The 22,973-nt window shown below is 52.0% G+C and overlaps 1 protein-coding gene across 3 annotated transcripts in view; it reads right to left on the reverse strand.

Moving 5' to 3' along the window:
* Positions 1-5,219: 5,219 nt before the first annotated feature.
* Positions 5,220-22,973, reverse strand: part of LOC115126342 (transcriptional regulator ATRX-like) — a 99,851-nt gene continuing 82,097 nt past the window's right edge. For all 3 annotated transcript variants that reach the window (XM_065018266.1, XM_065018267.1, XM_065018268.1), the window contains exons 29-33: positions 18,821-18,970; positions 15,807-15,926; positions 11,746-11,841; positions 10,816-10,944; positions 5,220-8,873 (exon numbers count right to left, since the gene is read on the reverse strand). In XM_065018266.1, the coding sequence (XP_064874338.1) occupies positions 8,643-8,873; positions 10,816-10,944; positions 11,746-11,841; positions 15,807-15,926; positions 18,821-18,970 (726 nt within the window). In that variant the 3' untranslated portion in view covers positions 5,220-8,642. The remainder of the gene's footprint in view (positions 8,874-10,815; positions 10,945-11,745; positions 11,842-15,806; positions 15,927-18,820; positions 18,971-22,973) is intronic.

The raw sequence follows: 22,973 nt of genomic DNA on the forward strand, positions 1-22,973 counted from the left end.
AGTAGTGGAGCGGTCACCTGGGTATAGTAGTGGAGCGGTCATCTGGGTATAGTAGTGGAGCGGTCATCTGGGTATAGTAGTGGAGCGGTCATCTGGGTAGCGGAGCGGTCATCTGGGTAGTGGAGCGGTCATCTGGGTATAGTAGTGGAGTGGTCACCTGGGTATAGTAGTGGAGCGGTCACCTGGGTATAGTAGTGGAGCGGTCATCTGGGTATAGTAGTGGAGCGGTCATCTGGGTAGCGGAGCGGTCATCTGGGTATAGTAGCGGAGCGGTCACCTGGGTATAGTAGTGGAGCGGTCACCTGGGTATAGTAGTGGAGCGGTCATCTGGGTATAGCAGAGGAGCGGTCACCTGGGTATAGCAGAGGAGCGGTCACCTGGGTATAGTAGTGGAGCGGTCATCTGGGTATAGCAGCGGAGCGGTCATCTGGGTATAGTAGCGGAGCGGTCATCTGGGTATAGTAGTGGAGCGGTCACCTGGGTATAGTAGCGGAGCGGTCACCTGGGTATATTAGCGGAGCGGTCATCTGGGTATAGTAGCGGAGCGGTCATCTGGGTATAGTAGTGGAGCGGTCATCTGGGTATAGTAGAGGAGCGGTCAACTGGGTATAGTAGCGGAGCGGTCACCTGGGTATAGTAGAGGAGCGGTCATCTGGGTAGTGGAGCGGTCACCTGGGTATAGTAGAGGAGCGGTCATGTGGGTATAGTAGAGGAGCGGTCATGTGGGTATAGTAGAGGAGCGGTCACCTGGGTATAGTAGAGGAGCGGTCATCTGGGTAGCGGAGCGGTCATCTGGGTATAGTAGTGGAGCGGTCATCTGGGTATAGTAGTGGAGCGGTCATCTGGGTATAGTAGTGGAGCGGTCATCTGGGTATAGTAGTGGAGCGGTCACCTGGGTATAGTAGCGGAGCGGTCACCTGGGTATAGTAGTGGAGCGGTCATCTGGGTATAGTAGCGGAGCGGTCATCTGGGTATAGTAGCGGAGCGGTCATCTGGGTATAGTAGTGGAGCGGTCATCTGGGTATAGTAGGGGAGCGGTCATCTGGGTATAGTAGTAGAGCGGTCACCTGGGTATAGTAGTGGAGCGGTCACATGGGTATAGTAGTGGAGCGGTCATCTGGGTATAGCAGAGGAGCGGTCATCTGGGTATAGCAGAGGAGCGGTCACCTGGGTATAGTAGTGGAGCGGTCATCTGGGTAGCGGAGCGGTCATCTGGGTATAGTAGCGGAGCAGTCACCTGGGTATAGCAGAGGAGCGGTCACCTGGGTATAGTAGTGGAGCGGTCATCTGGGTAGCGGAGCGGTCATCTGGGTATAGTAGCGGAGCGGTCACCTGGGTATAGTAGTGGAGCGGTCACCTGGGTATAGTAGTGGAGCGGTCATCTGGGTATAGCAGAGGAGCGGTCATCTGGGTATAGTAGTGGAGCGGTCATCTGGTAGCGGAGCGGTCATCTGGGTATAGTAGCGGAGCAGTCACCTGGGTATAGTAGTGGAGCGGTCACCTGGGTATAGTAGTGGAGCGGTCATCTGGGTATAGCAGAGGAGCGGTCATCTGGGTATAGCAGAGGAGCGGTCACCTGGGTATAGTAGTGGAGCGGTCATCTGGGTAGCGGAGCGGTCATCTGGGTATAGCAGAGGAGCGGTCACCTGGGTATAGTAGTGGAGCGGTCATCTGGGTATAGTGGAGCGGTCATCTGGGTATAGTAGCGGAGCGGTCATCTGGGTATAGTAGCGGAGCGGTCATCTGGGTAGTGGAGCGGTCACCTGGGTATAGTAGAGGAGCTGTCATGTGGGTATAGTAGAGGAGCGGTCATGTGGGTATAGTAGTGGAGCGGTCATCTGGGTATAGTAGTGGAGCGGTCACCTGGGTATAGTAGTGGAGCGGTCACCTGGGTATAGTAGTGGAGCGGTCATCTGGGTATAGTAGTGGAGCGGTCATGTGGGTATAGTAGAGGAGCGGTCATGTGGGTATAGTAGTGGAGCGGTCATCTGGGTATAGTAGTGGAGCGGTCATCTGGGTATAGTAGTGGAGCGGTCACCTGGGTATGGTAGTGGAGCGGTCATCTGGGTAGCGGAGCGGTCATCTGGGTATAGCAGAGGAGCGGTCACCTGGGTATAGTAGTGGAGCGGTCATCTGGGTATAGTAGCGGAGCGGTCACCTGGGTATAGTAGCGGAGCGGTCATCTGGGTAGTGGAGCGGTCACCTGGGTATAGTAGAGGAGCGGTCATGTGGGTATAGTAGTGGAGCGGTCATCTGGGTATAGTAGAGGAGCGGTCATGTGGGTATAGTAGTGGAGCGGTCATCTGGGTATAGTAGTGGAGCGGTCATCTGGGTAGCGGAGCGGTCACCTGGGTATAGTAGTGGAGCGGTCATCTGGGTAGCGGAGCGGTCATCTGGGTATAGTAGCGGAGCGGTCACCTGGGTATAGTAGCGGAGCGGTCATCTGGGTATAGTAGAGGAGCGGTCATGTGGGTATAGTAGTGGAGCGGTCATCTGGGTATAGTAGCGGAGCGGTCACCTGGGTATAGTAGTGGAGCGGTCATCTGGGTAGCGGAGCGGTCATCTGGGTATAGTAGCGGAGCGGTCACCTGGGTATAGTAGCGGAGCGGTCATCTGGGTATAGTAGCGGAGCGGTCATCTGGGTATAGTAGTGGAGCGGTCATCTGGGTAGCGGAGCGGTCACCTGGGTATAGTAGTGGAGCGGTCATCTGGGTAGCGGAGCGGTCATCTGGGTATAGTAGCGGAGCGGTCACCTGGGTATAGTAGCGGAGCGGTCATCTGGGTATAGTAGAGGAGCGGTCATGTGGGTATAGTATTGGAGCGGTCATCTGGGTATAGTAGCGGAGCGGTCACCTGGGTATAGTAGTGGAGCGGTCATCTGGGTAGCGGAGCGGTCATCTGGGTATAGTAGCGGAGCGGTCACCTGGGTATAGTAGCGGAGCGGTCACCTGGGTATAGTAGTGGAGCGGTCACCTGGGTATAGCAGAGGAGCGGTCACCTGGGTATAGTAGTGGAGCGGTCATCTGGGTATAGTGGAGCGGTCATCTGGGTATAGTAGCGGAGCGGTCATCTGGGTATAGTAGCGGAGCGGTCATCTGGGTATAGTAGCGGAGCGGTCATCTGGGTATATAGTAGTGGAGCGGTCATCTGGGTATAGTAGTGGAGCGGTCACCTGGGTATAGTAGAGGAGCGGTCATCTGGGTATAGTAGCGGAGCGGTCACCTGGGTATAGTAGTGGAGCGGTCATCTGGGTATAGTAGTGGAGCGGTCATCTGGGTATAGTAGTGGAGCAGTCACCTGGGTATAGTAGTGGAGCGGTTATCTGGGTATAGTAGTGGATGGGATCAACATGTCAACATCTGCAATAGGGGGATAGAGAGGACTGGGGGGTTGGGGATAGAAAGGACTGGGGTGCGGGGGATAGAGAGGACTGGGGAGTGGAGATAGAGAGGACTGGGGTGCGGGGATAGAGAGGACTGGGGTGGGGGGATAGAGAGGACTGGGGTGCGGGGGATAGAGAGGACTGGGGTGCGGGGGATAGAGAGGACTGGGGTGCGGGGGGATAGAGAGGACTGGGGTGCGGGGATAGAGAGGACTGGGGGGATAGAGAGGACTGGGGAGGGGATAGAGAGGACTGGGGAGGGGGATAGAGAGGAGAGGACTGGGGAGGGGGATAGAGAGGACTGGGGAGGGGGATAGAGAGGACTGGGGAGGGGGATAGAGAGGACTGGGGAGGGGGATAGAGAGGACTGGGGATAGAGAGGACTGGGGAGGGGGGGATAGAGAGGACTGGGGAGGGGGATAGAGAGACTGGGGATAGAGAGGACTGGGGAGGGGGATAGAGAGGACTGGGGAGGGGGATAGAGAGGACTGGGGAAGGAAAAGCCAAAGACGTGCGGAGGGAAAAACCCTGGCAGACAGAAAGGAAAACAATACCAAGCAGAGAGCTGCTAGATGAAAGACTGAAGACAAGAGAAGAGAGAGGAATGATAGTGGAGTCCAGTAGTCAGCATTCCGTGACGTAGTCAGCATTCCCTATGGTGTAGTGAGCATTCCGTGACGTAGTCAACATTCCCTGTGGTGTAGTCAGTATTCCTTGGGGTGTAGTCGGTACTCCCTGTGGTGTAGTCGGTTTTCCCTGTGGTGTAGTCAGCACTCCCTGTGGTGTAGTCAGCACTCCCTGTGGTGTAGTCAGCACTCCCTGTGGTGTAGTCGGTACTCCCTGTGGTGTAGTCGGTTTTCCCTGTGGTGTAGTCAGTATTCCCTGTGTAGTCAGCTCTCCCTGTGGTGTAGTCAGCACTCCCTGTGGTGTAGTCGGTACTCCCTGTGGTGTAGTCGGTTTTCCCTGTGGTGTAGTCAGTATTCCCTGTGGTGTAGTGTAGTCGGTATTCCCTATGGTGTAGTCAATATTCCCTGTGGTGTAGTCAGTATTCCCCGTGGTGTAGTCAGTATTCCCCGTGGTGTAGTCAGTATTCCCCGTGGTGTAGTCAGTATTCCCCGTGGTGTAGTCAGTATTCCCCGTGGTGTAGTCAGTATTCCCTGTGGTGTAGTCAGTATTCCCTGTGGTCAGTATTCCCTGTGGTGTAGTCAGCACTCCCTGTGGTGTAGTCGGTACTCCCTGTGGTGTAGTCGGTTTTCCCTGTGGTGTAGTCAGTATTCCCTGTGTAGTCAGCTCTCCCTGTGGTGTAGTCAGCACTCCCTGTGGTGTAGTCGGTACTCCCTGTGGTGTAGTCGGTTTTCCCTGTGGTGTAGTCAGTATTCCCTGTGGTGTAGTGTAGTCGGTATTCCCTATGGTGTAGTCAATATTCCCTGTGGTGTAGTCAGTATTCCCCGTGGTGTAGTCAGTATTCCCCGTGGTGTAGTCAGTATTCCCCGTGGTGTAGTCAGTATTCCCCGTGGTGTAGTCAGTATTCCCTGTGGTGTAGTCAGTATTCCCTGTGGTCAGTATTCCCTGTGGTGTAGTCAGTATTCCCTGTGGTGTAGTCAGTATTCCCTGTGGTGTAGTCAGTATTCCCCGTGGTCAGTATTCCCTGTGGTGTAGTCAGTATTCCCCGTGGTGTAGTCAGTATTCCCCGTGGTGTAGTCAGTATTCCCCATGGTGTAGTCAGTATTCCCTGTGGTGTAGTCAGTATTCCCTGTGGTGTAGTCAGTATTCCCTGTGGTGTAGTCAGTATTCCCCGTGGTGTAGTCAGTGAAAGAACCCACAAAAACAAAAAAAAGGTGGTCACCCTTTTGGTCACTTTATTAAATGTTATTTTAAATACTTTTCAAGATAGTAGCCAGTCAGATTAATCAATGAATGGCAACAAAAACAAGTTGGTGAATTTGCTGAACATGAGAAGAACATTCTTGGTAGAGTAGAGTGGGAGGGCGACAGGCTACATTTCTGAATTACACCTTACTGTGCAAACGGAGGAACTCAGTCTCCAGTTGATCAGGTCAGACAGACATCACTTCCTCCTCCGACAACACTGACTTTTATTTAGGAAAATAAACATGTGCCTTAGTAGAGAACAGGTAGCCTGGGTGGAGACTATAGTAGAGAACAGGTAGCCTGGGTGGAGACTATAGTAGAGAACAGGTAGCCTGGGTGGAGACTAGTAGAGAACAGGTAGCCTGGGTGGAGACTATAGTAGAGAACAGGTAGCCTGGGTGGAGACTATAGTAGAGAACAGGTAGCCTGGGTGGAGACTATAGTAGAGAACAGGTAGCCTGGGTGGAGACTATAGTAGAGAACAGGTAGCCTGGGTGGAGACTATAGTAGAGAACAGGTAGTCTGGGTGGAGACTATAGTAGAGAACAGGTGGCCTGGGTGGAGACTATAGTAGAGAACAGGTAGCCTGGGTGGAGACTATAGTAGAGAACAGGTAGCCTGGGTGGAGACTATAGTAGAGAACAGGTGGCCTGGGTGGAGACTATAGTGGAGAACAGGTGGCCTGGGTGGAGACTATAGTGGAGAACAGGTAGCCTGGGTGGAGACTATAGTGGAGAACAGGTAGCCTGGGTGGAGACTATAGTAGAGAACAGGTAGCCTGGGTGGAGACTATAGTGGAGAACAGGTAGCCTGGGTGGAGACTATAGTGGAGAACAGGTAGCCTGGGTGGAGAGTATAATAGAGAACAGGTAGCCTGGGTGGAGACTATAGTAGAGAACAGGTAGCCTGGGTGGAGACTATAGTAGAGAACAGGTAGCCTGGGTGGAGACTATAGTAGAGAACAGGTAGCCTGGGTGGAGACTATAGTAGAGAACAGGTAGCCTGGGTGGAGACTATAGTAGAGAACAGGTAGCCTGGGTGGAGAGTATAATAGAGAACAGGTAGCCTGGGTGGAGACTATAGTAGAGAACAGGTAGCCTGGATGGAGACTATAGTAGAGAACAGGTAGCCTGGGTGGAGACTATAGTAGAGAACAGGTAGCCTGGGTGGAGAGTATAATAGAGAACAGGTAGCCTGGGTGGAGACTATAGTAGAAAACAGGTAGCCTGGATGGAGACTATAGTAGAGAACAGGTAGCCTGGGTGGAGACGATAGTCCTGAGCTAACCAGCTAACCCAGGTCTGGTGCTGCTAGCCAGCTAACCCAGGACTGGTGCTGCTAGCCAGCTAACCCCGGTCTGGTGCTGCTAGCCAGCTAACCCAGGACTGGTGCTGCTAGCCAGCTATCCCAGGACTGGTGCTGCTAGCCAGCTAACCCAGGACTGGTGCTGCTAGCCAGCTAACCCAGGTCTGGTGCTGCTAGCCAGCTAACCCAGGTCTGGTGCTGCTAACCAGCTAACCCAGGTCTGGTGCTGCTAGCCAGCTAACCCAGGACTGGTGCTGCTAGCCAGCTAACCCAGGTCTGGTGCTGCTAACCAGCTAACCCAGGTCTGGTGCTGCTAGCCAGCTAACCCAGGTCTGGTGCTGCTAGCCAGCTAACCCAGGTCTGGTGCTGCTAGCCAGCTAACCCAGGTCTGGTGCTGCTAACCAGCTAACCCAGGTCTGGTGCTGCTAACCAGCTAACCCAGGTCTGGTGCTGCTAACCAGCTAACCCAGGTCTGGTGCTGCTAACCAGCTAACCCAGGTCTGGATAAGGAATGGCCCACTGGAATCTCAATTAGAGGAATGTTTTGGAAGGATCGGGTCCTGATTTAAAAGCTAGACGGTGTGAAACTTCAGTCCTTTGTGGCTCAGTTGATCCGCCTGCAACGTCAAGACGGTGAATTTGATTCCCGCTGGGTTCACCCATAATGAAATAAAAGAGCTGGACATGACCTTTGACCTCCCCCTCCTCCTCTACACAGTCGACCAGGTCAGACAACCTCCTGTCGACCCAGTCCTCTACCAGGGTTGGATTAGGATGCAGCAAGTGGAACAGAAAGAGAAGGATGAACAGCACCCTGGGATATGGAGCTACGCTAGGCAACAACTTGACAACAAGAGCATGAGCTTTACAAAGAGAGAGAGTTTATTTGAATGTTATAGTCTTTTCTTGTCATGGCTATGCATCAAAATCTCCCAAAATAGTTTGAGGACACCATCACCGCTAGCCTGCGTGTCCGTCCGCTAGCCTGCGTGTGGAGGGAGGGTTCTAGATGGATCGCATCTTGTAGCTATCCTAAAATAGTCCTGTCACCAATTAGTCAGCACTATGGTCCCACTATGGGGGTCCGCCCGCTAGCCTGCGTGTCCGTCCGCTAGCCTGCGTGTCCCTCCGCTAGCCTGCGTGTCCCTCCGCTAGCCTGCGTGTCCGTCCGCTAGCCTGCGTCCGCTAGCCTGCGTGTCCGTCCGCTAGCCTGCGTCCGCTAGCCTGCGTGTCCGTCCGCTAGCCTGCGTCCGCTAGCCTGCGTGTCCGTCCGCTAGCCTGTGTCCGCTAGCCTGCGTCCGCTAGCCTGCGTGTCCCTCCGCTAGCCTGCGTCCGCTAGCCTGCGTGTCCGTCCGCTAGCCTGCGTCCGCTAGCCTGCGTGTCCGTCCGCTAGCCTGCGTCCGCTAGCCTGCGTCCGCTAGCCTGCGTCCGCTAGCCTGCGTGTCCGTCCGCTAGCCTGCGTGTGGAGGGAGGGTTCTAGATGGTCCCACTATGGGGGTTCTTTAGATAGACAGGCATTCATTAAAACTGTATAAAAACACAACTTACAGAAACATCTATTCATTAAAACAAACCCTCCTTTTAAGGGGAAAGAATAACGCAATGCTTAACATTTCTCCTTTAAATACATGTGAACTATAGAAGAGAACTTGAATAACATTTAGGCGGTATATACAGAATCTCAAATGAAATTGCTAAAACCCCTTCATATAGTCCCTATACAAGTCATTCCCTGCTTCAGGAGAGCTGGAGGGGAGCGGTGAGGGGTTCCGAGACCCTTCTCTCTGTGTCGTCTCTCACCTCCCCAGTGAAGAAGGGTTGTAAAGGCAGCGGCATCGTTCCCAGATCACACACCTCTATCCCCTACATAGTGCACTACTTCTAACCAAAACCCTCCGGGCTCCATCTAGTGCACTTACATAGGAGACAGAGCAGCATTAGGGAGCAGCCTACTGAGACATCGAGGGGGCAGTCTGGGTCACAAATGGAACCATATTCGCTACATTGGTCTAACGTTGCGCACTCAGTCAATATGGATAGTGGATAGTGCACTATGTAGGGCACGCCCTGGGTCCCCCTCCCCTTACAGGTTGCCCTTGGAGGGGCCGGGGTTCTTGCCGCCCATGGAAGGGTGGGTGGGATGACCCTGTAGCGCCCCCAGCTGTTGGTACAACCCCAAGAGTTCCATCTGGCTCATCCCTCCAGCTCCCAGCATGCCGTTCATCTGGCTCATCAGCTGGGCCTGGTTGGCCATGGCGATCTGCTGCTCTCTCACCTTCCTGTTGGTGATCACCTTCTGAACGTACATCATTAGCTGTGGAGGGGAGGCAGGGAGAGGTTAGGACTTCTCAGGTTCCATCAGAGAGAGACAGATGGAGGGAGAGGTCAGGACTTCTCAGGTTCCATCAGAGAGAGATGGAGAGAGAGGTTAGGACTTCTCAGGTTCCATCAGAGACAGATGGAAAGAGAGGTCAGGACTTCTCAGGTTCCATCAGAGACAGATGGAGAGAGAGAGGTTAGGACTTCTCAGGTTCCATCAGAGAGACAGATGGAGAGAAAGAGGTCAGGACTTCACAGGTTCCATCAGAGAGAGACAGATGGAGAGAGAGAGGTCAGGACTTCTCAGGTTCCATCAGAGAGAGACAGATGGAGAGAGAGGTCAGGACTTCTCAGGTTCCATCAGAGAGAGACAGATGGAGAGAAAGAGGTCAGGACTTCTCAGGTTCCATCAGAGAGAGACAGATGGAGGGAGAGGTCAGGACTTCTCAGGTTCCATCAGAGAGACAGATGGAGAGAGAGAGGTCAGGACTTCTCAGGTTCCATCAGAGAGACAGATGGAGGGAGAGGTTAGGACTTCTCAGGTTCCATCAGAGAGACAGATGGAGAGAAAGAGGTCAGGACTTCACAGGTTCCATCAGAGAGAGACAGATGGAGAGAGAGAGGTCAGGACTTCTCAGGTTCCATCAGAGAGAGACAGATGGAGAGAGAGAGGTCAGGACTTCTCAGGTTCCATCAGAGACAGATGGAGAGAGAGGTCAGGACTTCTCAGGTTCCATCAGAGAGACAGATGGAGAGAGAGAGGTCAGGACTTCTCAGGTTCCGACAGATGGAGGGAGAGGTTAGGACTTCTCAGGTTCCATCAGAGAGACAGATGGACAGAGAGGTCAGGACTTCTCAGGTTCCATCAGAGAGAGACAGATGGAGAGAAAGAGGTCAGGACTTCTCAGGTTCCATCAGAGAGAGACAGATGGAGAGAGAGAGGTCAGGACTTCTCAGGTTCCATCAGAGACAGATGGAGGGAGAGGTCAGGACTTCTCAGGTTCCATCAGAGAGAGACAGATGGAGAGAAAGAGGTCAGGACTTCTCATGTTCCATCAGAGAGACAGATGGAGGGAGAGGTCAGGACTTCTCAGGTTCCATCAGAGACAGATGGAGAGAGAGGTCAGGACTTCTCAGGTTCCATCAGAGAGACAGATGGAGAGAGAGAGGTCAGGACTTCTCAGGTTCCATCAGAGAGACAGATGGAGAGAGAGGTTAGGACTTCTCAGGTTCCATCAGAGACAGATGGAGAGAGAGGTTAGGACTTCTCAGGTTCCATCAGAGACAGATGGAGAGAGAGGTTAGGACTTCTCAGGTTCCATCAGAGACAGATGGAGAGAGAGGTTAGGACTTCTCAGGTTCCATCAGAGACAGATGGAGAGAGAGGTTAGGACTTCTCAGGTTCCATCAGAGAGAGACAGATGGAGAGAAAGAGGTCAGGACTTCACAGGTTCCATCAGAGAGACAGATGGAGAGAAAGAGGTCAGGACTTCTCAGTTTCCATCAGAGACAGATGGAGAGAAAGAGGTCAGGACTTCTCAGGTTCCATCAGAGACAGATGGAGGGAGAGGTCAGGACTTCTCAGGTTCCATCAGAGAGAGACAGATGGAGAGAGAGAGGTCAGGACTCCTCAGGTTCCATCAGAGAGAGATGGAGAGAAAGAGGTCAGGACTTCTCAGGTTCCATCAGAGAGACAGATGGAGAGAGAGGTCAGGACTTCTCAGGTCCCATCAGAGAGAGACAGATGGAGAGAGAGAGGTCAGGACTTCTCAGGTTCCATCAGAGAGAGATGGAGAGAGAGAGGTCAGGACTTCGCAGGTTCCATCAGAGAGAGATGAAGAGAGAGGCTAGGTGGTGGTTAGCCTGAATGCTAGAAAAAGAAGCAGGAGAGATTAAGATAGCAGGTGGAAAGAAAACGTTAGAAGTTGTGATCTTACAGTCTGTTGGTTATTGAGGACGTCTCTGTAGACAGCTTCTCTTCGTTTGAGCTCCATCTCTACACTGGCCTGTCTCCCCAGAGCCATGGCCTGGACCTGGGACTCCGTCAGGGCTGGGTTCTCCTTCCACTGGAGAAGAGAGGAGAGTGGGGAGAGGAAGGGGAGAGTGGGGAGAGGAAGGGGAGAGTGGGGAGAGGAAGAGGAGAGTGGTCACAGCACGGACAACACACAGTCCTAACAAACCATTAAACATCTTCACACCTGAAGTCTTCAGGTTCTACGGGGGAGAATAAACGCTGAAGTGACGGTAGGTAGGACTCCAGCAGCAATACAAAACATTACACCCCCCCCTCCCTCCCTCTCCATCCCTCCCTCTCCCTCCCTCTATTCCATCCATCCCTCCCTCTCCCTCCCTCTATTCCATCCCTCCCTCCCTCCCTCCACCCATCCCTCCTTCTCCCTCCCTCCATTCCATCCATCCCTCCCTCTATTCCATCCCTCCCTCCCTCCCTCCCTCCACCCATCCATCCCTCTCCCTCCCTCCCTCCCTCCACCCATCCATCCATCCATCCATCCCCCCCCTCCCTCCCTCCCTCCCTCCCTCCCTCCCTCTACCCACCCATCCATCTCCCTCCCTCCACCCACCCATCCATCCCCCTCCCTCCCTCCCTCCACCCACCCACCCATCCATCCCCCTCCCTCCCTCCACCCACCCATCCACCCCTCTCCCTCCCTCCCTCCCTCCACCCATCCATCCCTCTCCCTCCCTCCCTCCCTCCACCCATCCATCCCTCTCCCTCCATTCCATCCATCCCTCCCTCCCTCCCTCCATCCCTCTCCCTCCCTCCCTCCCTCCACCCATCCACCGCTCTCCCTCCGTCCGTCCGTCCCTCTCTCTCCCTCCCTCTCTCCCTCTCTCCCTCCACTCACCACTCTCCCGATGGTGTCCTCTAGAGATTCTCTGGGGAGGAACTTGAGAGCGTTGGTGGCCTCCATCACCTTCTGACGGCCCTGGTTGATCAACTCCTACAGACATAGGAAAGGGTAACGTTTCTGCCCCAGCCTATCTCAAGGGATGCTGGGAAATCCCAATTAAAACCAGATCCAATAGAAACATCAAAACACACATTCCAGTGGTCCGGCCCTATTTAACCCTCTCTATACACTGCTCAAAAAAATAAAGGGAACACTAAAATAACACATCCTAGATCTGAATGAATGAAATATTCTTATTAAATACTTTTTTCTTTACATAGTTGAATGTGCTGACAACAAAATCACACAAAAATTATCAATGGAAATCAAATGTATCAACCCATGGAGGTCTGGATTTGGAGTCACACTCTAAATTAATGTGGAAAACCACACTACAGGCTGATCCAACTTTGATGTAATGTCCTTAAAACAAGTCAAAATGAGGCTCAGTAGTGTGTGTGGCCTCCACGTGCCTGTATGACCTCCCTACAACGCCTGGGCATGCTCCTGATGAGGTGGCGGATGGTCTCCTGAGGGATCTCCTCCCAGACCTGGACTAAAGCATCCGCCGACTCCTGGAAAGTCTGTGGTGCAACGTGGTGTTGCTGGATGGAGCGAGACATGATGTCCCAGATGTGCTCAATTAGATTCAGGTCTGGAAAACGGGCGGGCCAGTCCATAGCATCAATGCCTTCCTCTTGCAGGAACTGCAGACACACTCCAGCCACATGAGGTCTAGCATTGACTTGCATTAGGAGGAACCCAGGGCCAACCGCACCAGCATATGGTCTCACAAGGGGTCTGAGGATCTCCTCTCGGTACCTAATGGCAGTCAGGCTACCTCTGGCGAGCACATGGAGGGCTGTGTGGCCCCCCAAAGAAATGCCACCCCACACCATGACTGACCCACCGTCAAACCGGTCATGCTGGAGGATGTTGCAGGCAGCAGAACGTTCTCCACGGCGTCTCCAGACTGTCACGTCTGTCACATGTGCTCAGTGTGAACCTGCTTTCATCTGTGAAGAGCACAGGGCGCCAGTGGCGAATTTGCCAATCTTGGTGTTCTCTGGCAAATGCCAAACGTCCTGCACGGTGTTGGGCTGTAAGCACAACCCCCACCTGTAGATGTCGGGCCCTCATCCCACCCTCATGGAGTCTGTTTCTGACCGTTTGAGCAGACACATGCACATTTGTGGCCTGCTGGAGGTCATTTTGCAGGGCTCTGGCAGTGCTCCTCCTTGCACAAAGGCGGAGGTAGCGGTCCTGCTGCTGGGTTGTTGCCCTCCTACGGCCTCCTCCACGTCTCCTGATGTGCTGGCCTGTCTCCTGGTAGCGCCTCCATGCTCTGGACACTACGCTGACAGACACAGCAAACCTTCTTGCCACAGCTCGCATTGATGTTCCATCCTGGATGAGCTGTACTACCTGAGCCACTTGTGTGGGTTGTAGACTCCGTCTCATGCTACCACTAGAGTGAAAGCACCGCCAGCATTCAAAAGTGACCAAAACATCAGCCAGGAAGCATAGGAACTGAGAAGTGGTCTGTGGTCACCAACTGCAGAACCACTCCTTTATTGGGGGTGTCTTGCTAATTGCCTATAATTTCCACCTGTTGTCTATTCCATTTGCACAACAGCATGTGACATGTATTGTCAATCAGTGTTGCTTCCTAAGTGGACAGTTTGATTTCACAGAAGTGTGATTGACTTGGAGTTACATTGTGTTGTTTAAGTGTTCCCTTTATTTATTTGAGCAGTGTATATAGAACGCCTACTTAGAGTTACTGGGTTAACTAGACAGAACCACTACACAGAACCACTACATAGAGGACTGGGTTAACTATATAGAACCACTACACAGAACCACTACATAGAGGACTGGGTTAACTATATAGAACCACTACATAGAGGACTGGGTTAACTATATAGAACCACTACATAGAGGACTGGGTTAACTATATAGAACCACTACATAGAGGACTGGGTTAACTATATAGAACCACTACATAGAGGACTGGGTTAACTATATAGAACCACTACATAGAGGACTGGGTTAACTATATAGAACCACTACATAGAGGACTGGGTTAACTATATAGAACCACTACATAGAACCACTACATAGAGGACTGGGTTAACTATATAGAACCACTATATAGAACCACTACATAGAGGACTGGGTTAACTAGATAGAACCACTACATAGAGGACTGGGTTAACTATATAGAACCACTACATAGAGGACTGGGTTAACTAGATAGAACCACTACATAGAGGACTGGGTTAACTATATAGAACCACTACATAGAGGACTGGGTTAACTATATAGAACCACTACATAGAGGACTGGGTTAACTATATAGAACCACTACATAGAGGACTGGGTTAACTATATAGAACCACTAGATAGAACCACTACATAGAGGACTGGGTTAACTATATATTTAACCACTACATAGAACCACTACATAGAGGACTGGGTTAACTAGATAGAACCACTACATAGAGGACTGGGTTAACTATATAGAACCACTACATAGAGGACTGGGTTAACTATATAGAACCACTACATAGAGGACTGGGTTAACTATATAGAACCACTAGATAGAACCACTACATAGAGGACTGGGTTAACTAGATAGAACCACTACATAGAGGACTGGGTTAACTATATAGAACCACTACATAGAGGACTGGGTTAACTATATAGAACCACTACATAGAGGACTGGGTTAACTATATAGAACCACTAGATAGAGGACTGGGTTAACTATATAGAACCACTACATAGAACCACTACATAGAGGACTGGGTTAACTATATAGAACCACTACATAGAACCACTACATAGAGGACTGGGTTAACTATATAGAACCACTACATAGAGGACTGGGTTAACTAGATAGAACCACTACATAGAACCACTACATAGAGGACTGGGTTAACTAGATAGAACCACTACATAGAGGACTGGGTTAACTATATAGAACCACTAGATAGAACCACTACATAGAGGACTGGGTTAACTATATAGAACCACTACATAGAGGACTGGGTTAACTACATAGAACCACTACATAGAGGACTGGGTTAACTAGATAGAACCACTACATAGAGGACTGGGTTAACTATATAGAACCACTACATAGAGGACTGGGTTAACTACATAGAACCACTACATAGAGGACTGGGTTAACTATATAGAACCACTACATAGAGGACTGGGTTAACTACATAGAACCACTACATAGAACCACTACATAGAGGACTGGGTTAACTATATAGAACCACTACATATAACCACTACATAGAGGACTGGGTTAACTAGATAGAACCACTACATAGAGGACTGGGTTAACTAGATAGAACCACTACATATAACCACTATATAGAACCACTACTTAGAGGACTGACAGGCCAGTGTGTGTGTGTGGTACCTCTAGCTGAGGGTGGGACATAGAGGCCAGTGTGTGTGTGTGTGTGTGTGTGTGGTACCTCCAGCTGAGGGTTGGACATAGAGGCCAGTGTGTGTGTGTGTGTGTGGTACCTCTAGCTGAGGGTGGGACATAGAGGCCAGTGTGTGTGTGTATGTGTGGTACCTCCAGCTGAGGGTGGGACATAGAGGCCAGTGTGTGTGTGTATGTGTGGTACCTCCAGCTGAGGGTGGGACATAGAGGCCAGTGTGTGTGTGTGGTACCTCCAGCTGAGGGTTGGACATAGAGGCCAGTGTGTGTGTGTGTGTGGTACCTCTAGCTGAGGGTGGGACATAGAGGCCAGTGTGTGTGTGTGTGTGTGTGGTACCTCCAGCTGAGGGTGGGACATAGAGGCCAGTGTGTGTGTGTGTGTGGTACCTCCAGCTGAGGGTTGGACATAGAGGCCAGTGTGTGTGTGTGTGTGTGTGGTACCTCCAGCTGAGGGTTGGACATAGAGGCCAGTGTGTGTGTGTGTGTGTGTGGTACCTCCAGCTGAGGGTTGGACATAGAGGCCAGTGTGTGTGTGTGTGTGTGTGTGTGGTACCTCCAGCTGAGGGTTGGACATAGAGGCCAGTGCGGCAATGTTGAAGGGGAAGTAGCTGTTAGCTCCTCCCATGTCCATCTGTCCTCCGTACGCTCCATGGTTCACACGCAGAGACAGACCCTGGGACAGAGACAGAGAGGGTTATAGAGACAGACCCTGGGACAGAGACAGAGAGGGTTATAGAGACAGACCCTGGGACAGAGAGGTTATAGACAGACCCTGGGACAGAGAGGTTATAGAGACAGACCCTGGGACAGAGACAGAGAGGTTATAGAGACAGACCCTGGGACTGAGACAGACCCTGAGACAGAGTGCGTTCTGAGCCCTCTCCTGTCCTCCCTGTTCACCCATGACTGCGTGGCCACGCACGTCTCCAACTCAATCATCAAGTTTACTAACGGCACAACAGTAGTAGGCCTGATTACCAACGATGCCGAGAGTCTACAGGGAGGAGGTGAGGAACTCAACAGTAGTGGGCCTGATTACCAACGATGACCAGAGTCTACAGGGAGGAGGTGAGGAACTCAGCAGTAGTAGGCCTGATTACCAACGATGACCAGAGTCTACAGGGAGGAGGTGAGGAACTCAGCAGTAGTGGGCCTGATTACCAACGATGACCAGAGTCTACAGGGAGGAGGTGAGGAACTCAGCAGTAGTGGGCCTGATTACCAACGATGACCAGAGTCTACAGGGAGGAGGTGAGGAACTCAGCAGTAGTGGGCCTGATTACCAACGATGACCAGAGTCTACAGGGAGGAGGTGAGGAACTCAGCAGTAGTAGGCCTGATTACCAACGATGACCAGAGTCTACAGGGAGGAGGTGAGGAACTCAGCAGTAGTGGGCCTGATTACCAACGATGACCAGAGTCTACAGGGAGGAGGTGAGGAACTCAGCAGTAGTGGGCCTGATTACCAACGATGCCGAGAGTCTACAGGGAGGAGGTGAGGAACTCAGCAGTAGTGGGCCTGATTACCAACGATGCCGAGAGTCTACAGGGAGGAGGTGAGGAACTCAGCAGTAGTGGGCCTGATTACCAACGATGACCAGAGTCTACAAGGAGGAGGTGAGGAACTCAACAGTAGTGGGCCTGATTACCAACGATGACCAGAGTCTACAGGGAGGAGGTGAGGAACTCAGCAGTAGTAGGCCTGATTACCAACGATGACCAGAGTCTACAGGGAGGAGGTGAGGAACTCAGCAGTAGTGGGCCTGATTACCAACGATGCCGAGAGTCTACAGGGAGGAGGTGAGGAACTCAGCAGTAGTGGGCCTGATTACCAACGATGACCAGAGTCTACAGGGAGGAGGTGAGGAACTCAGCAGTAGTGGGCCTGATTACCAACGATGACCAGAGTCTACAAGGAGGAGGTGAGGAACTCAGCAGTAGTGGGCCTGATTACCAACGATGACCAGAGTCTACAGGGAGGAGGTGAGGAACTCAACAGTAGTGGGCCTGATTACCAACGATGACCAGAGTCTACGAGGAGGAGGTGAGGAACTCAACAGTAGTGGGCCTGATTACCAACGATGACCAGAGTCTACAGGGAGGAGGTGAGGAACTCAACAGTAGTGGGCCTGATTACCAACGATGACCAGAGTCTACAAGGAGGAGGTGAGGAACTCAGCAGTAGTGGGCCTGATTACCAACGATGATGAGTCTACAGGGAGGAGGTGAGGAACTCAGCAGTAGTGGGCCTGATTACCAACGATGACCAGAGTCTACAGGGAGGAGGTGAGGAACTCAGCAGTAGTAGGCCTGATTACCAACGATGACCAGAGTCTACAGGGAGGAGGTGAGGAACTCAACAGTAGTGGGCCTGATTACCAACGATGACCAGAGTCTACGAGGAGGAGGTGAGGAACTCAACAGTAGTGGGCCTGATTACCAACGATGACCAGAGTCTACAGGGAGGAGGTGAGGAACTCAACAGTAGTGGGCCTGATTACCAACGATGACCAGAGTCTACAAGGAGGAGGTGAGGAACTCAACAGTAGTAGGCCTGATTACCAACGATGACCAGAGTCTACAGGGAGGAGGTGAGGAACTAAGCAGTAGTGGGCCTGATTACCAACGATGATGAGTCTACAGGGAGGAGGTGAGGAACTCAGCAGTAGTGGGCCTGATTACCAACGATGACCAGAGTCTACAGGGAGGAGGTGAGGAACTCAGCAGTAGTAGGCCTGATTACCAACGATGACCAGAGTCTACAGGGAGGAACTCAGGTGAGGAACTCAGGGAGGAGGTGAGGAACAGTAGTGGGCCTGATTACCAACGATGACCAGAGTCTACGAGGAGGAGGTGAGGAACTCAACAGTAGTGGGCCTGATTACCAACGATGACCAGAGTCTACAGGGAGGAGGTGAGGAACTCAACAGTAGTGGGCCTGATTACCAACGATGACCAGAGTCTACAAGGAGGAGGTGAGGAACTCAACAGTAGTAGGCCTGATTACCAACGATGACCAGAGTCTACAGGGAGGAGGTGAGGAACTCAGCAGTAGTGGGCCTGATTACCAACGATGATGAGTCTACAGGGAGGAGGTGAGGAACTCAGCAGTAGTGGGCCTGATTACCAACGATGACCAGAGTCTACAGGGAGGAGGTGAGGAACTCAGCAGTAGTAGGCCTGATTACCAACGATGACCAGAGTCTACAGGGAGGAGGTGAGGAACTCAGCAGTAGTGGGCCTGATTACCAACGATGACCAGAGTCTACAGGGAGGAGGTGAGGAACTCAGCAGTAGTGGGCCTGATTACCAACGATGACCAGAGTCTACAGGGAGGAGGTGAGGAACTCAGCAGTAGTGGGCCTGATTACCAACGATGACCAGAGTCTACAGGGAGGAGGTGAGGAACTCAGCAGTAGTGGTGTCAGGAAAACATCCTCTCCTTCAAAGTCAACAAAAGGAAGGAGCTGATCGTGGACTCAGAGGGAGAGGAGGGGGAGCACCCCCCTATCACATCGACGGGGCCACAGTGGAGGTCAAAAGCTTCGAGGTCTGACTTGACTGTACCTTCTTCTCCGCCTCGTACTCGGCCCAGGCTGCTTTGCGGTCCTCCTCGCTGAGAGCCTCCTCTTCCTTGTGATCCAGCAGGGAGTCATGTTCATGATAGCCCACAATCTGCTCCTTATTGCTGTGGAGCAGCTCAGCTAGAAAGGGGTCCTACAGGAGAGAAGTTACAGCACGGTTAGGTTAAGGTCAGGCTAAGGTTAGGTCAGGTTAAGGTTAGGTTAAGGTCATGGAGTCAAGTTCATGATAGCCCACAATTGGTCCCTTATTGCTGTGGAGCAGCTCAGCTAGAAAGGGGTCCTACAGGAGAGAAGTTACAGCACGGTTAGGTTAAGGTCAGGCTAAGGTTAGGTCAGGTTAAGGTTAGGTTAAGGTTAGGTGAAGGTCAGGTGAAGATTAGGTCAGGTTAAGATCAGGTGAAGATTAGGTCAGGTTAAGATCAGGTGAAGATTAGGTCAGGTTAAGATCAGGTGAAGATTAGGTCAGGTTAAGGTCAGGTTAAGGTCAGGTGAAGATTAGGTCAGGTTAAGGTCAGGGTCAGGTTAATGTCACCTTAAGGTCAGGTTAGGGTCAGGGAGTCAGGTTAAGGTTAGGTTAAGGTCACCTTAAGGTTAAGCTTAGGTTAGAGTCAGGTTAAGGTCAGGTTAAGGTCAGTGAGTCATGACAGCCCACAATCTGTATCTTATTGCTGTGGTCCTACAGCAGAGATGGAGCAGTCAGCTACGAAACACACACACACACACACACACACACACACACACACACACACACACACACACACACACACACACACCACAACCCCAGCTCTTTTTTTATATACACCAATCAAAACCCTAAAAGTGGGAAAATAAAATCTGTTAATATAATCAGAGAATAAAATCCAACAGCTGGTTTGAGTGTTCTCCAGAGTGGAACAGCTGGAGGGGGGCAGAAGTGGACATGTTCAGGGGCGTTCATGAGACTCTTCAGTTTCCGTGGCAACACTGTTATTGAAAATAATACCTGAGTAAAAGTGACAAGCTCCAGTCAGACAGTAGAGGCTGTCAGTCAGACAGTAGAGCCTGTCAGTCAGACAGTAGAGCCTGTCAGACAGACAGTAGAGCCTGTCAGTCAGACAGTAGAGCCTGTCAGTCAGACAGTAGAGCCTGTCAGTCAGACAGTAGAGCCTGTCAGTCCTGTACAGCTCCAGTCAGACAGTAGAGCCTGTCAGTCAGACAGTAGAGCCTGTCAGTCCTGTACAGCTCCAGTCAGACAGTAGAGCCTGTCAGTCAGACAGTAGAGCCTGTCAGTCAGACAGTAGAGCCTGTCAGTCAGACAGTAGAGCCTGTCAGTCAGACAGTAGAGCCTGTCAGTCAGACAGTAGAGCCTGTCAGTCAGACAGACAGTAGAGCCTGTCAGTCAGACAGTAGAGCCTGTCAGTCCTGTACAGCTCCAGTCAGACAGTAGAGCCTGTCAGTCAGACAGTAGAGCCTGTCAGACAGACAGTAGAGCCTGTCAGTCAGACAGTAGAGCCTGTCAGTCCTGTACAGCTCCAGTCAGACAGTAGAGCCTGTCAGTCAGACAGTAGAGCCTGTCAGTCAGACAGTAGAGCCTGTCAGTCAGACAGTAGAGCATGTCAGTCAGACAGTAGAGCCTGTCAGTCCTGTACAGCTCCAGTCAGACAGTAGAGCCTGTCAGTCAGACAGTAGAGCCTGTCAGTCAGACAGTAGAGCCTGTCAGTCAGACAGTAGAGCCTGTCAGTCAGACAGTAGAGCCAGTCAGTCAGACAGTAGAGCCAGTCAGTCAGACAGTAGAGCCAGTCAGTCAGACAGTAGAGCCTGTCAGTCAGACAGTAGAGCCTGTCAGTCCTGTACAGCTCCAGTCAGACAGTAGAGCCTGTCAGTCAGACAGTAGAGCCTGTCAGTCAGACAGTAGAGCCTGTCAGTCCTGTACAGCTCCAGTCAGACAGTAGAAGCTGCCAGTCAGACAGTAGAGCCTGTCAGTGTGTGTGTGTGTGTGTGTGTGGGGGGGGGGCTTCTCCTGTGTCTGGGGTTAGTGGGGCCCATAGCTGCTCCCTCTCAAGAGGAAACAAGCTGCTTCCTTGGCCCAAAGGGCTCTGGTCTAAAGTAGTGCACTAAATAGGGAATAGGGTCTAAAGTAGTGCACTAAATAGGGAATAGGGTCTAAAGTAGTGCACAGGGTCTAAAGTAGTGCACTACATAGGTAATAGGGTCTAAAGTAGTGCACTACATAGGGAATAGGGTCTAAAGTAGTGCACTACATAGGGAATACGGTCTAAAGTAGTGCACTACATAGGGAATAGTTTGCCATTTGGGACACAGTCAATGAGTATCTTAAAGAGAGGGATGGAGTAGAGAGAGAGGGTGAGGGGAGAGAGAGGGTGAAGAAGAGTGAGGCTGAGGAGGCTGAGGAGAGTGAGGGTGAGGAGAAGTGAGGGTGGGGAGAAGAGGGTGAGGAGAAGTGAGGGTGAGGAGAAGTGAGGGTGAGGAGAAGTGAGGGTGAGGAGAAGTGAGGGTGAGGAAGAGAGAGAGGGTGAGGAGAAGTGAGGGTGAGGAAGAGAGAGAGGGTGAGGAGAAGTGAGGGTGAGGAGAAGTGAGGGTGAGGAAGAGAGAGGGTGAGGAGAAGTGAGGGTGAGGAGAAGTGAGGGTGAGGAAGAGAGAGAGGGTGAGGAGAAGTGAGGGTGAGGAAGAGAGAGAGGGTGAGGAGAAGTGAGGGTGAGGAAGAGAGAGAGGGTGATGAGAAGTGAGGGTGAGGAGAAGTGAGGGTGAGGAGAAGTGAGGGTGAGGAGAAGTGAGGGTGAGGAGAAGTGAGGGTGAGGAGAGGTGAGGGTGAGGAGAAGTGAGGGTGAGGAGAAGTGAGGAAGAGAGAGAGGGGGTGAGGAGAAGTGAGGGTGAGGAGAGAGAGCTTGAGGAGAGAGAGAGAGAGAGAGAGTACTGCAGCTGTACCTGAACCCAGCAGAACAGTTGTCCCTGAACCCAGCAGAACCCACAGCTGTACCTGAACCCACCAGAACCAACAGCTGTTCCAGAACCCACAGCTGTCCCTGAACCCAGCAGAACCAACAGCTGTTCCAGAACCCACAGCTGTCCCTGAACCCAGCAGAACTAACAGCTGTACCTGAACCCACAGCTGTACCTGAACCAGGCAGAACTAACAGCTGTGCCTGAACCAGGCAGAACTAACAGCTGTACCTGAACCCACCTGAACCCACAGCTGTACCTGAACCAGGCAGAACTAACAGCTGTCCCTGAACCCAGCAGAACTAACAGCTGTACCTGAACCAACAGCTCTACTGAACCCAGCAGAACTAACAGCTGTACCTGAACCAACAGCTGTACTGAACCCAGCAGAACTAACAGCTGTACCTGAACCAACAGTTGTTCCAGAACCCACAGCTGTCCCTGAACCCAGCAGAACTAACAGCTGTCCCTGAACCCAGCAGAACTAACAGCTGTCCCTGAACCCAGCAGAACCCACAGCTGTCCCTGAACCCAGCAGAACTAACAGCTGTCCCTGAACCCAGCAGAACCCACAGCTGTACCTGAACCCACAGCTGTATCTGAACCCACCAGAACCCACAGCTGTCCCTGAACCCAGCAGAACTAACAGCTGTCCCTGAACCCAGCAGAACCCACAGCTGTCCCTGAACCCAGCAGAACCCACAGCTGTCCCTGAACCCAGCAGAACTAACAGCTGTCCCTGAACCCAGCAGAACCCACAGCTGTCCCTGAACCCAGCAGAACTAACAGCTGTCCCTGAACCCAGCAGAACCCACAGCTGTACCTGAACCCAGCAGAACCCACAGCTGTACCTGAACCCACCAGAACCCACAGCTGTATCTGAACCCACCAGAACCCACAGCTGTATCTGAACCCACCAGAACCAACAGCTGTCCCCGAACCCAGCAGAACTAAGAGCTGTTCCAGAACCCACAGCTGTACCTGAACCAGGCAGAACTAACAGATGTACTAGTCTGTGGCCAGAACAGAGCAGGTCATCTGGTTTAAGAGGCGGTCAGCTAGACATCTTTAATAGTGGGCAGTAAACCCTGTCATATAAACATCACTGGGTTTAGATGGCTAGTTAAACATCAATACACATCCCACACTCTCTCTTCTCCAACCAACACTTCCTCCTCTCCAACTGACTCATCCAT

Source organism: Oncorhynchus nerka, linkage group LG5, assembly GCF_034236695.1.
Source record: "Oncorhynchus nerka isolate Pitt River linkage group LG5, Oner_Uvic_2.0, whole genome shotgun sequence".
Taxonomy (NCBI): Eukaryota; Metazoa; Chordata; class Actinopteri; order Salmoniformes; family Salmonidae; genus Oncorhynchus; species Oncorhynchus nerka.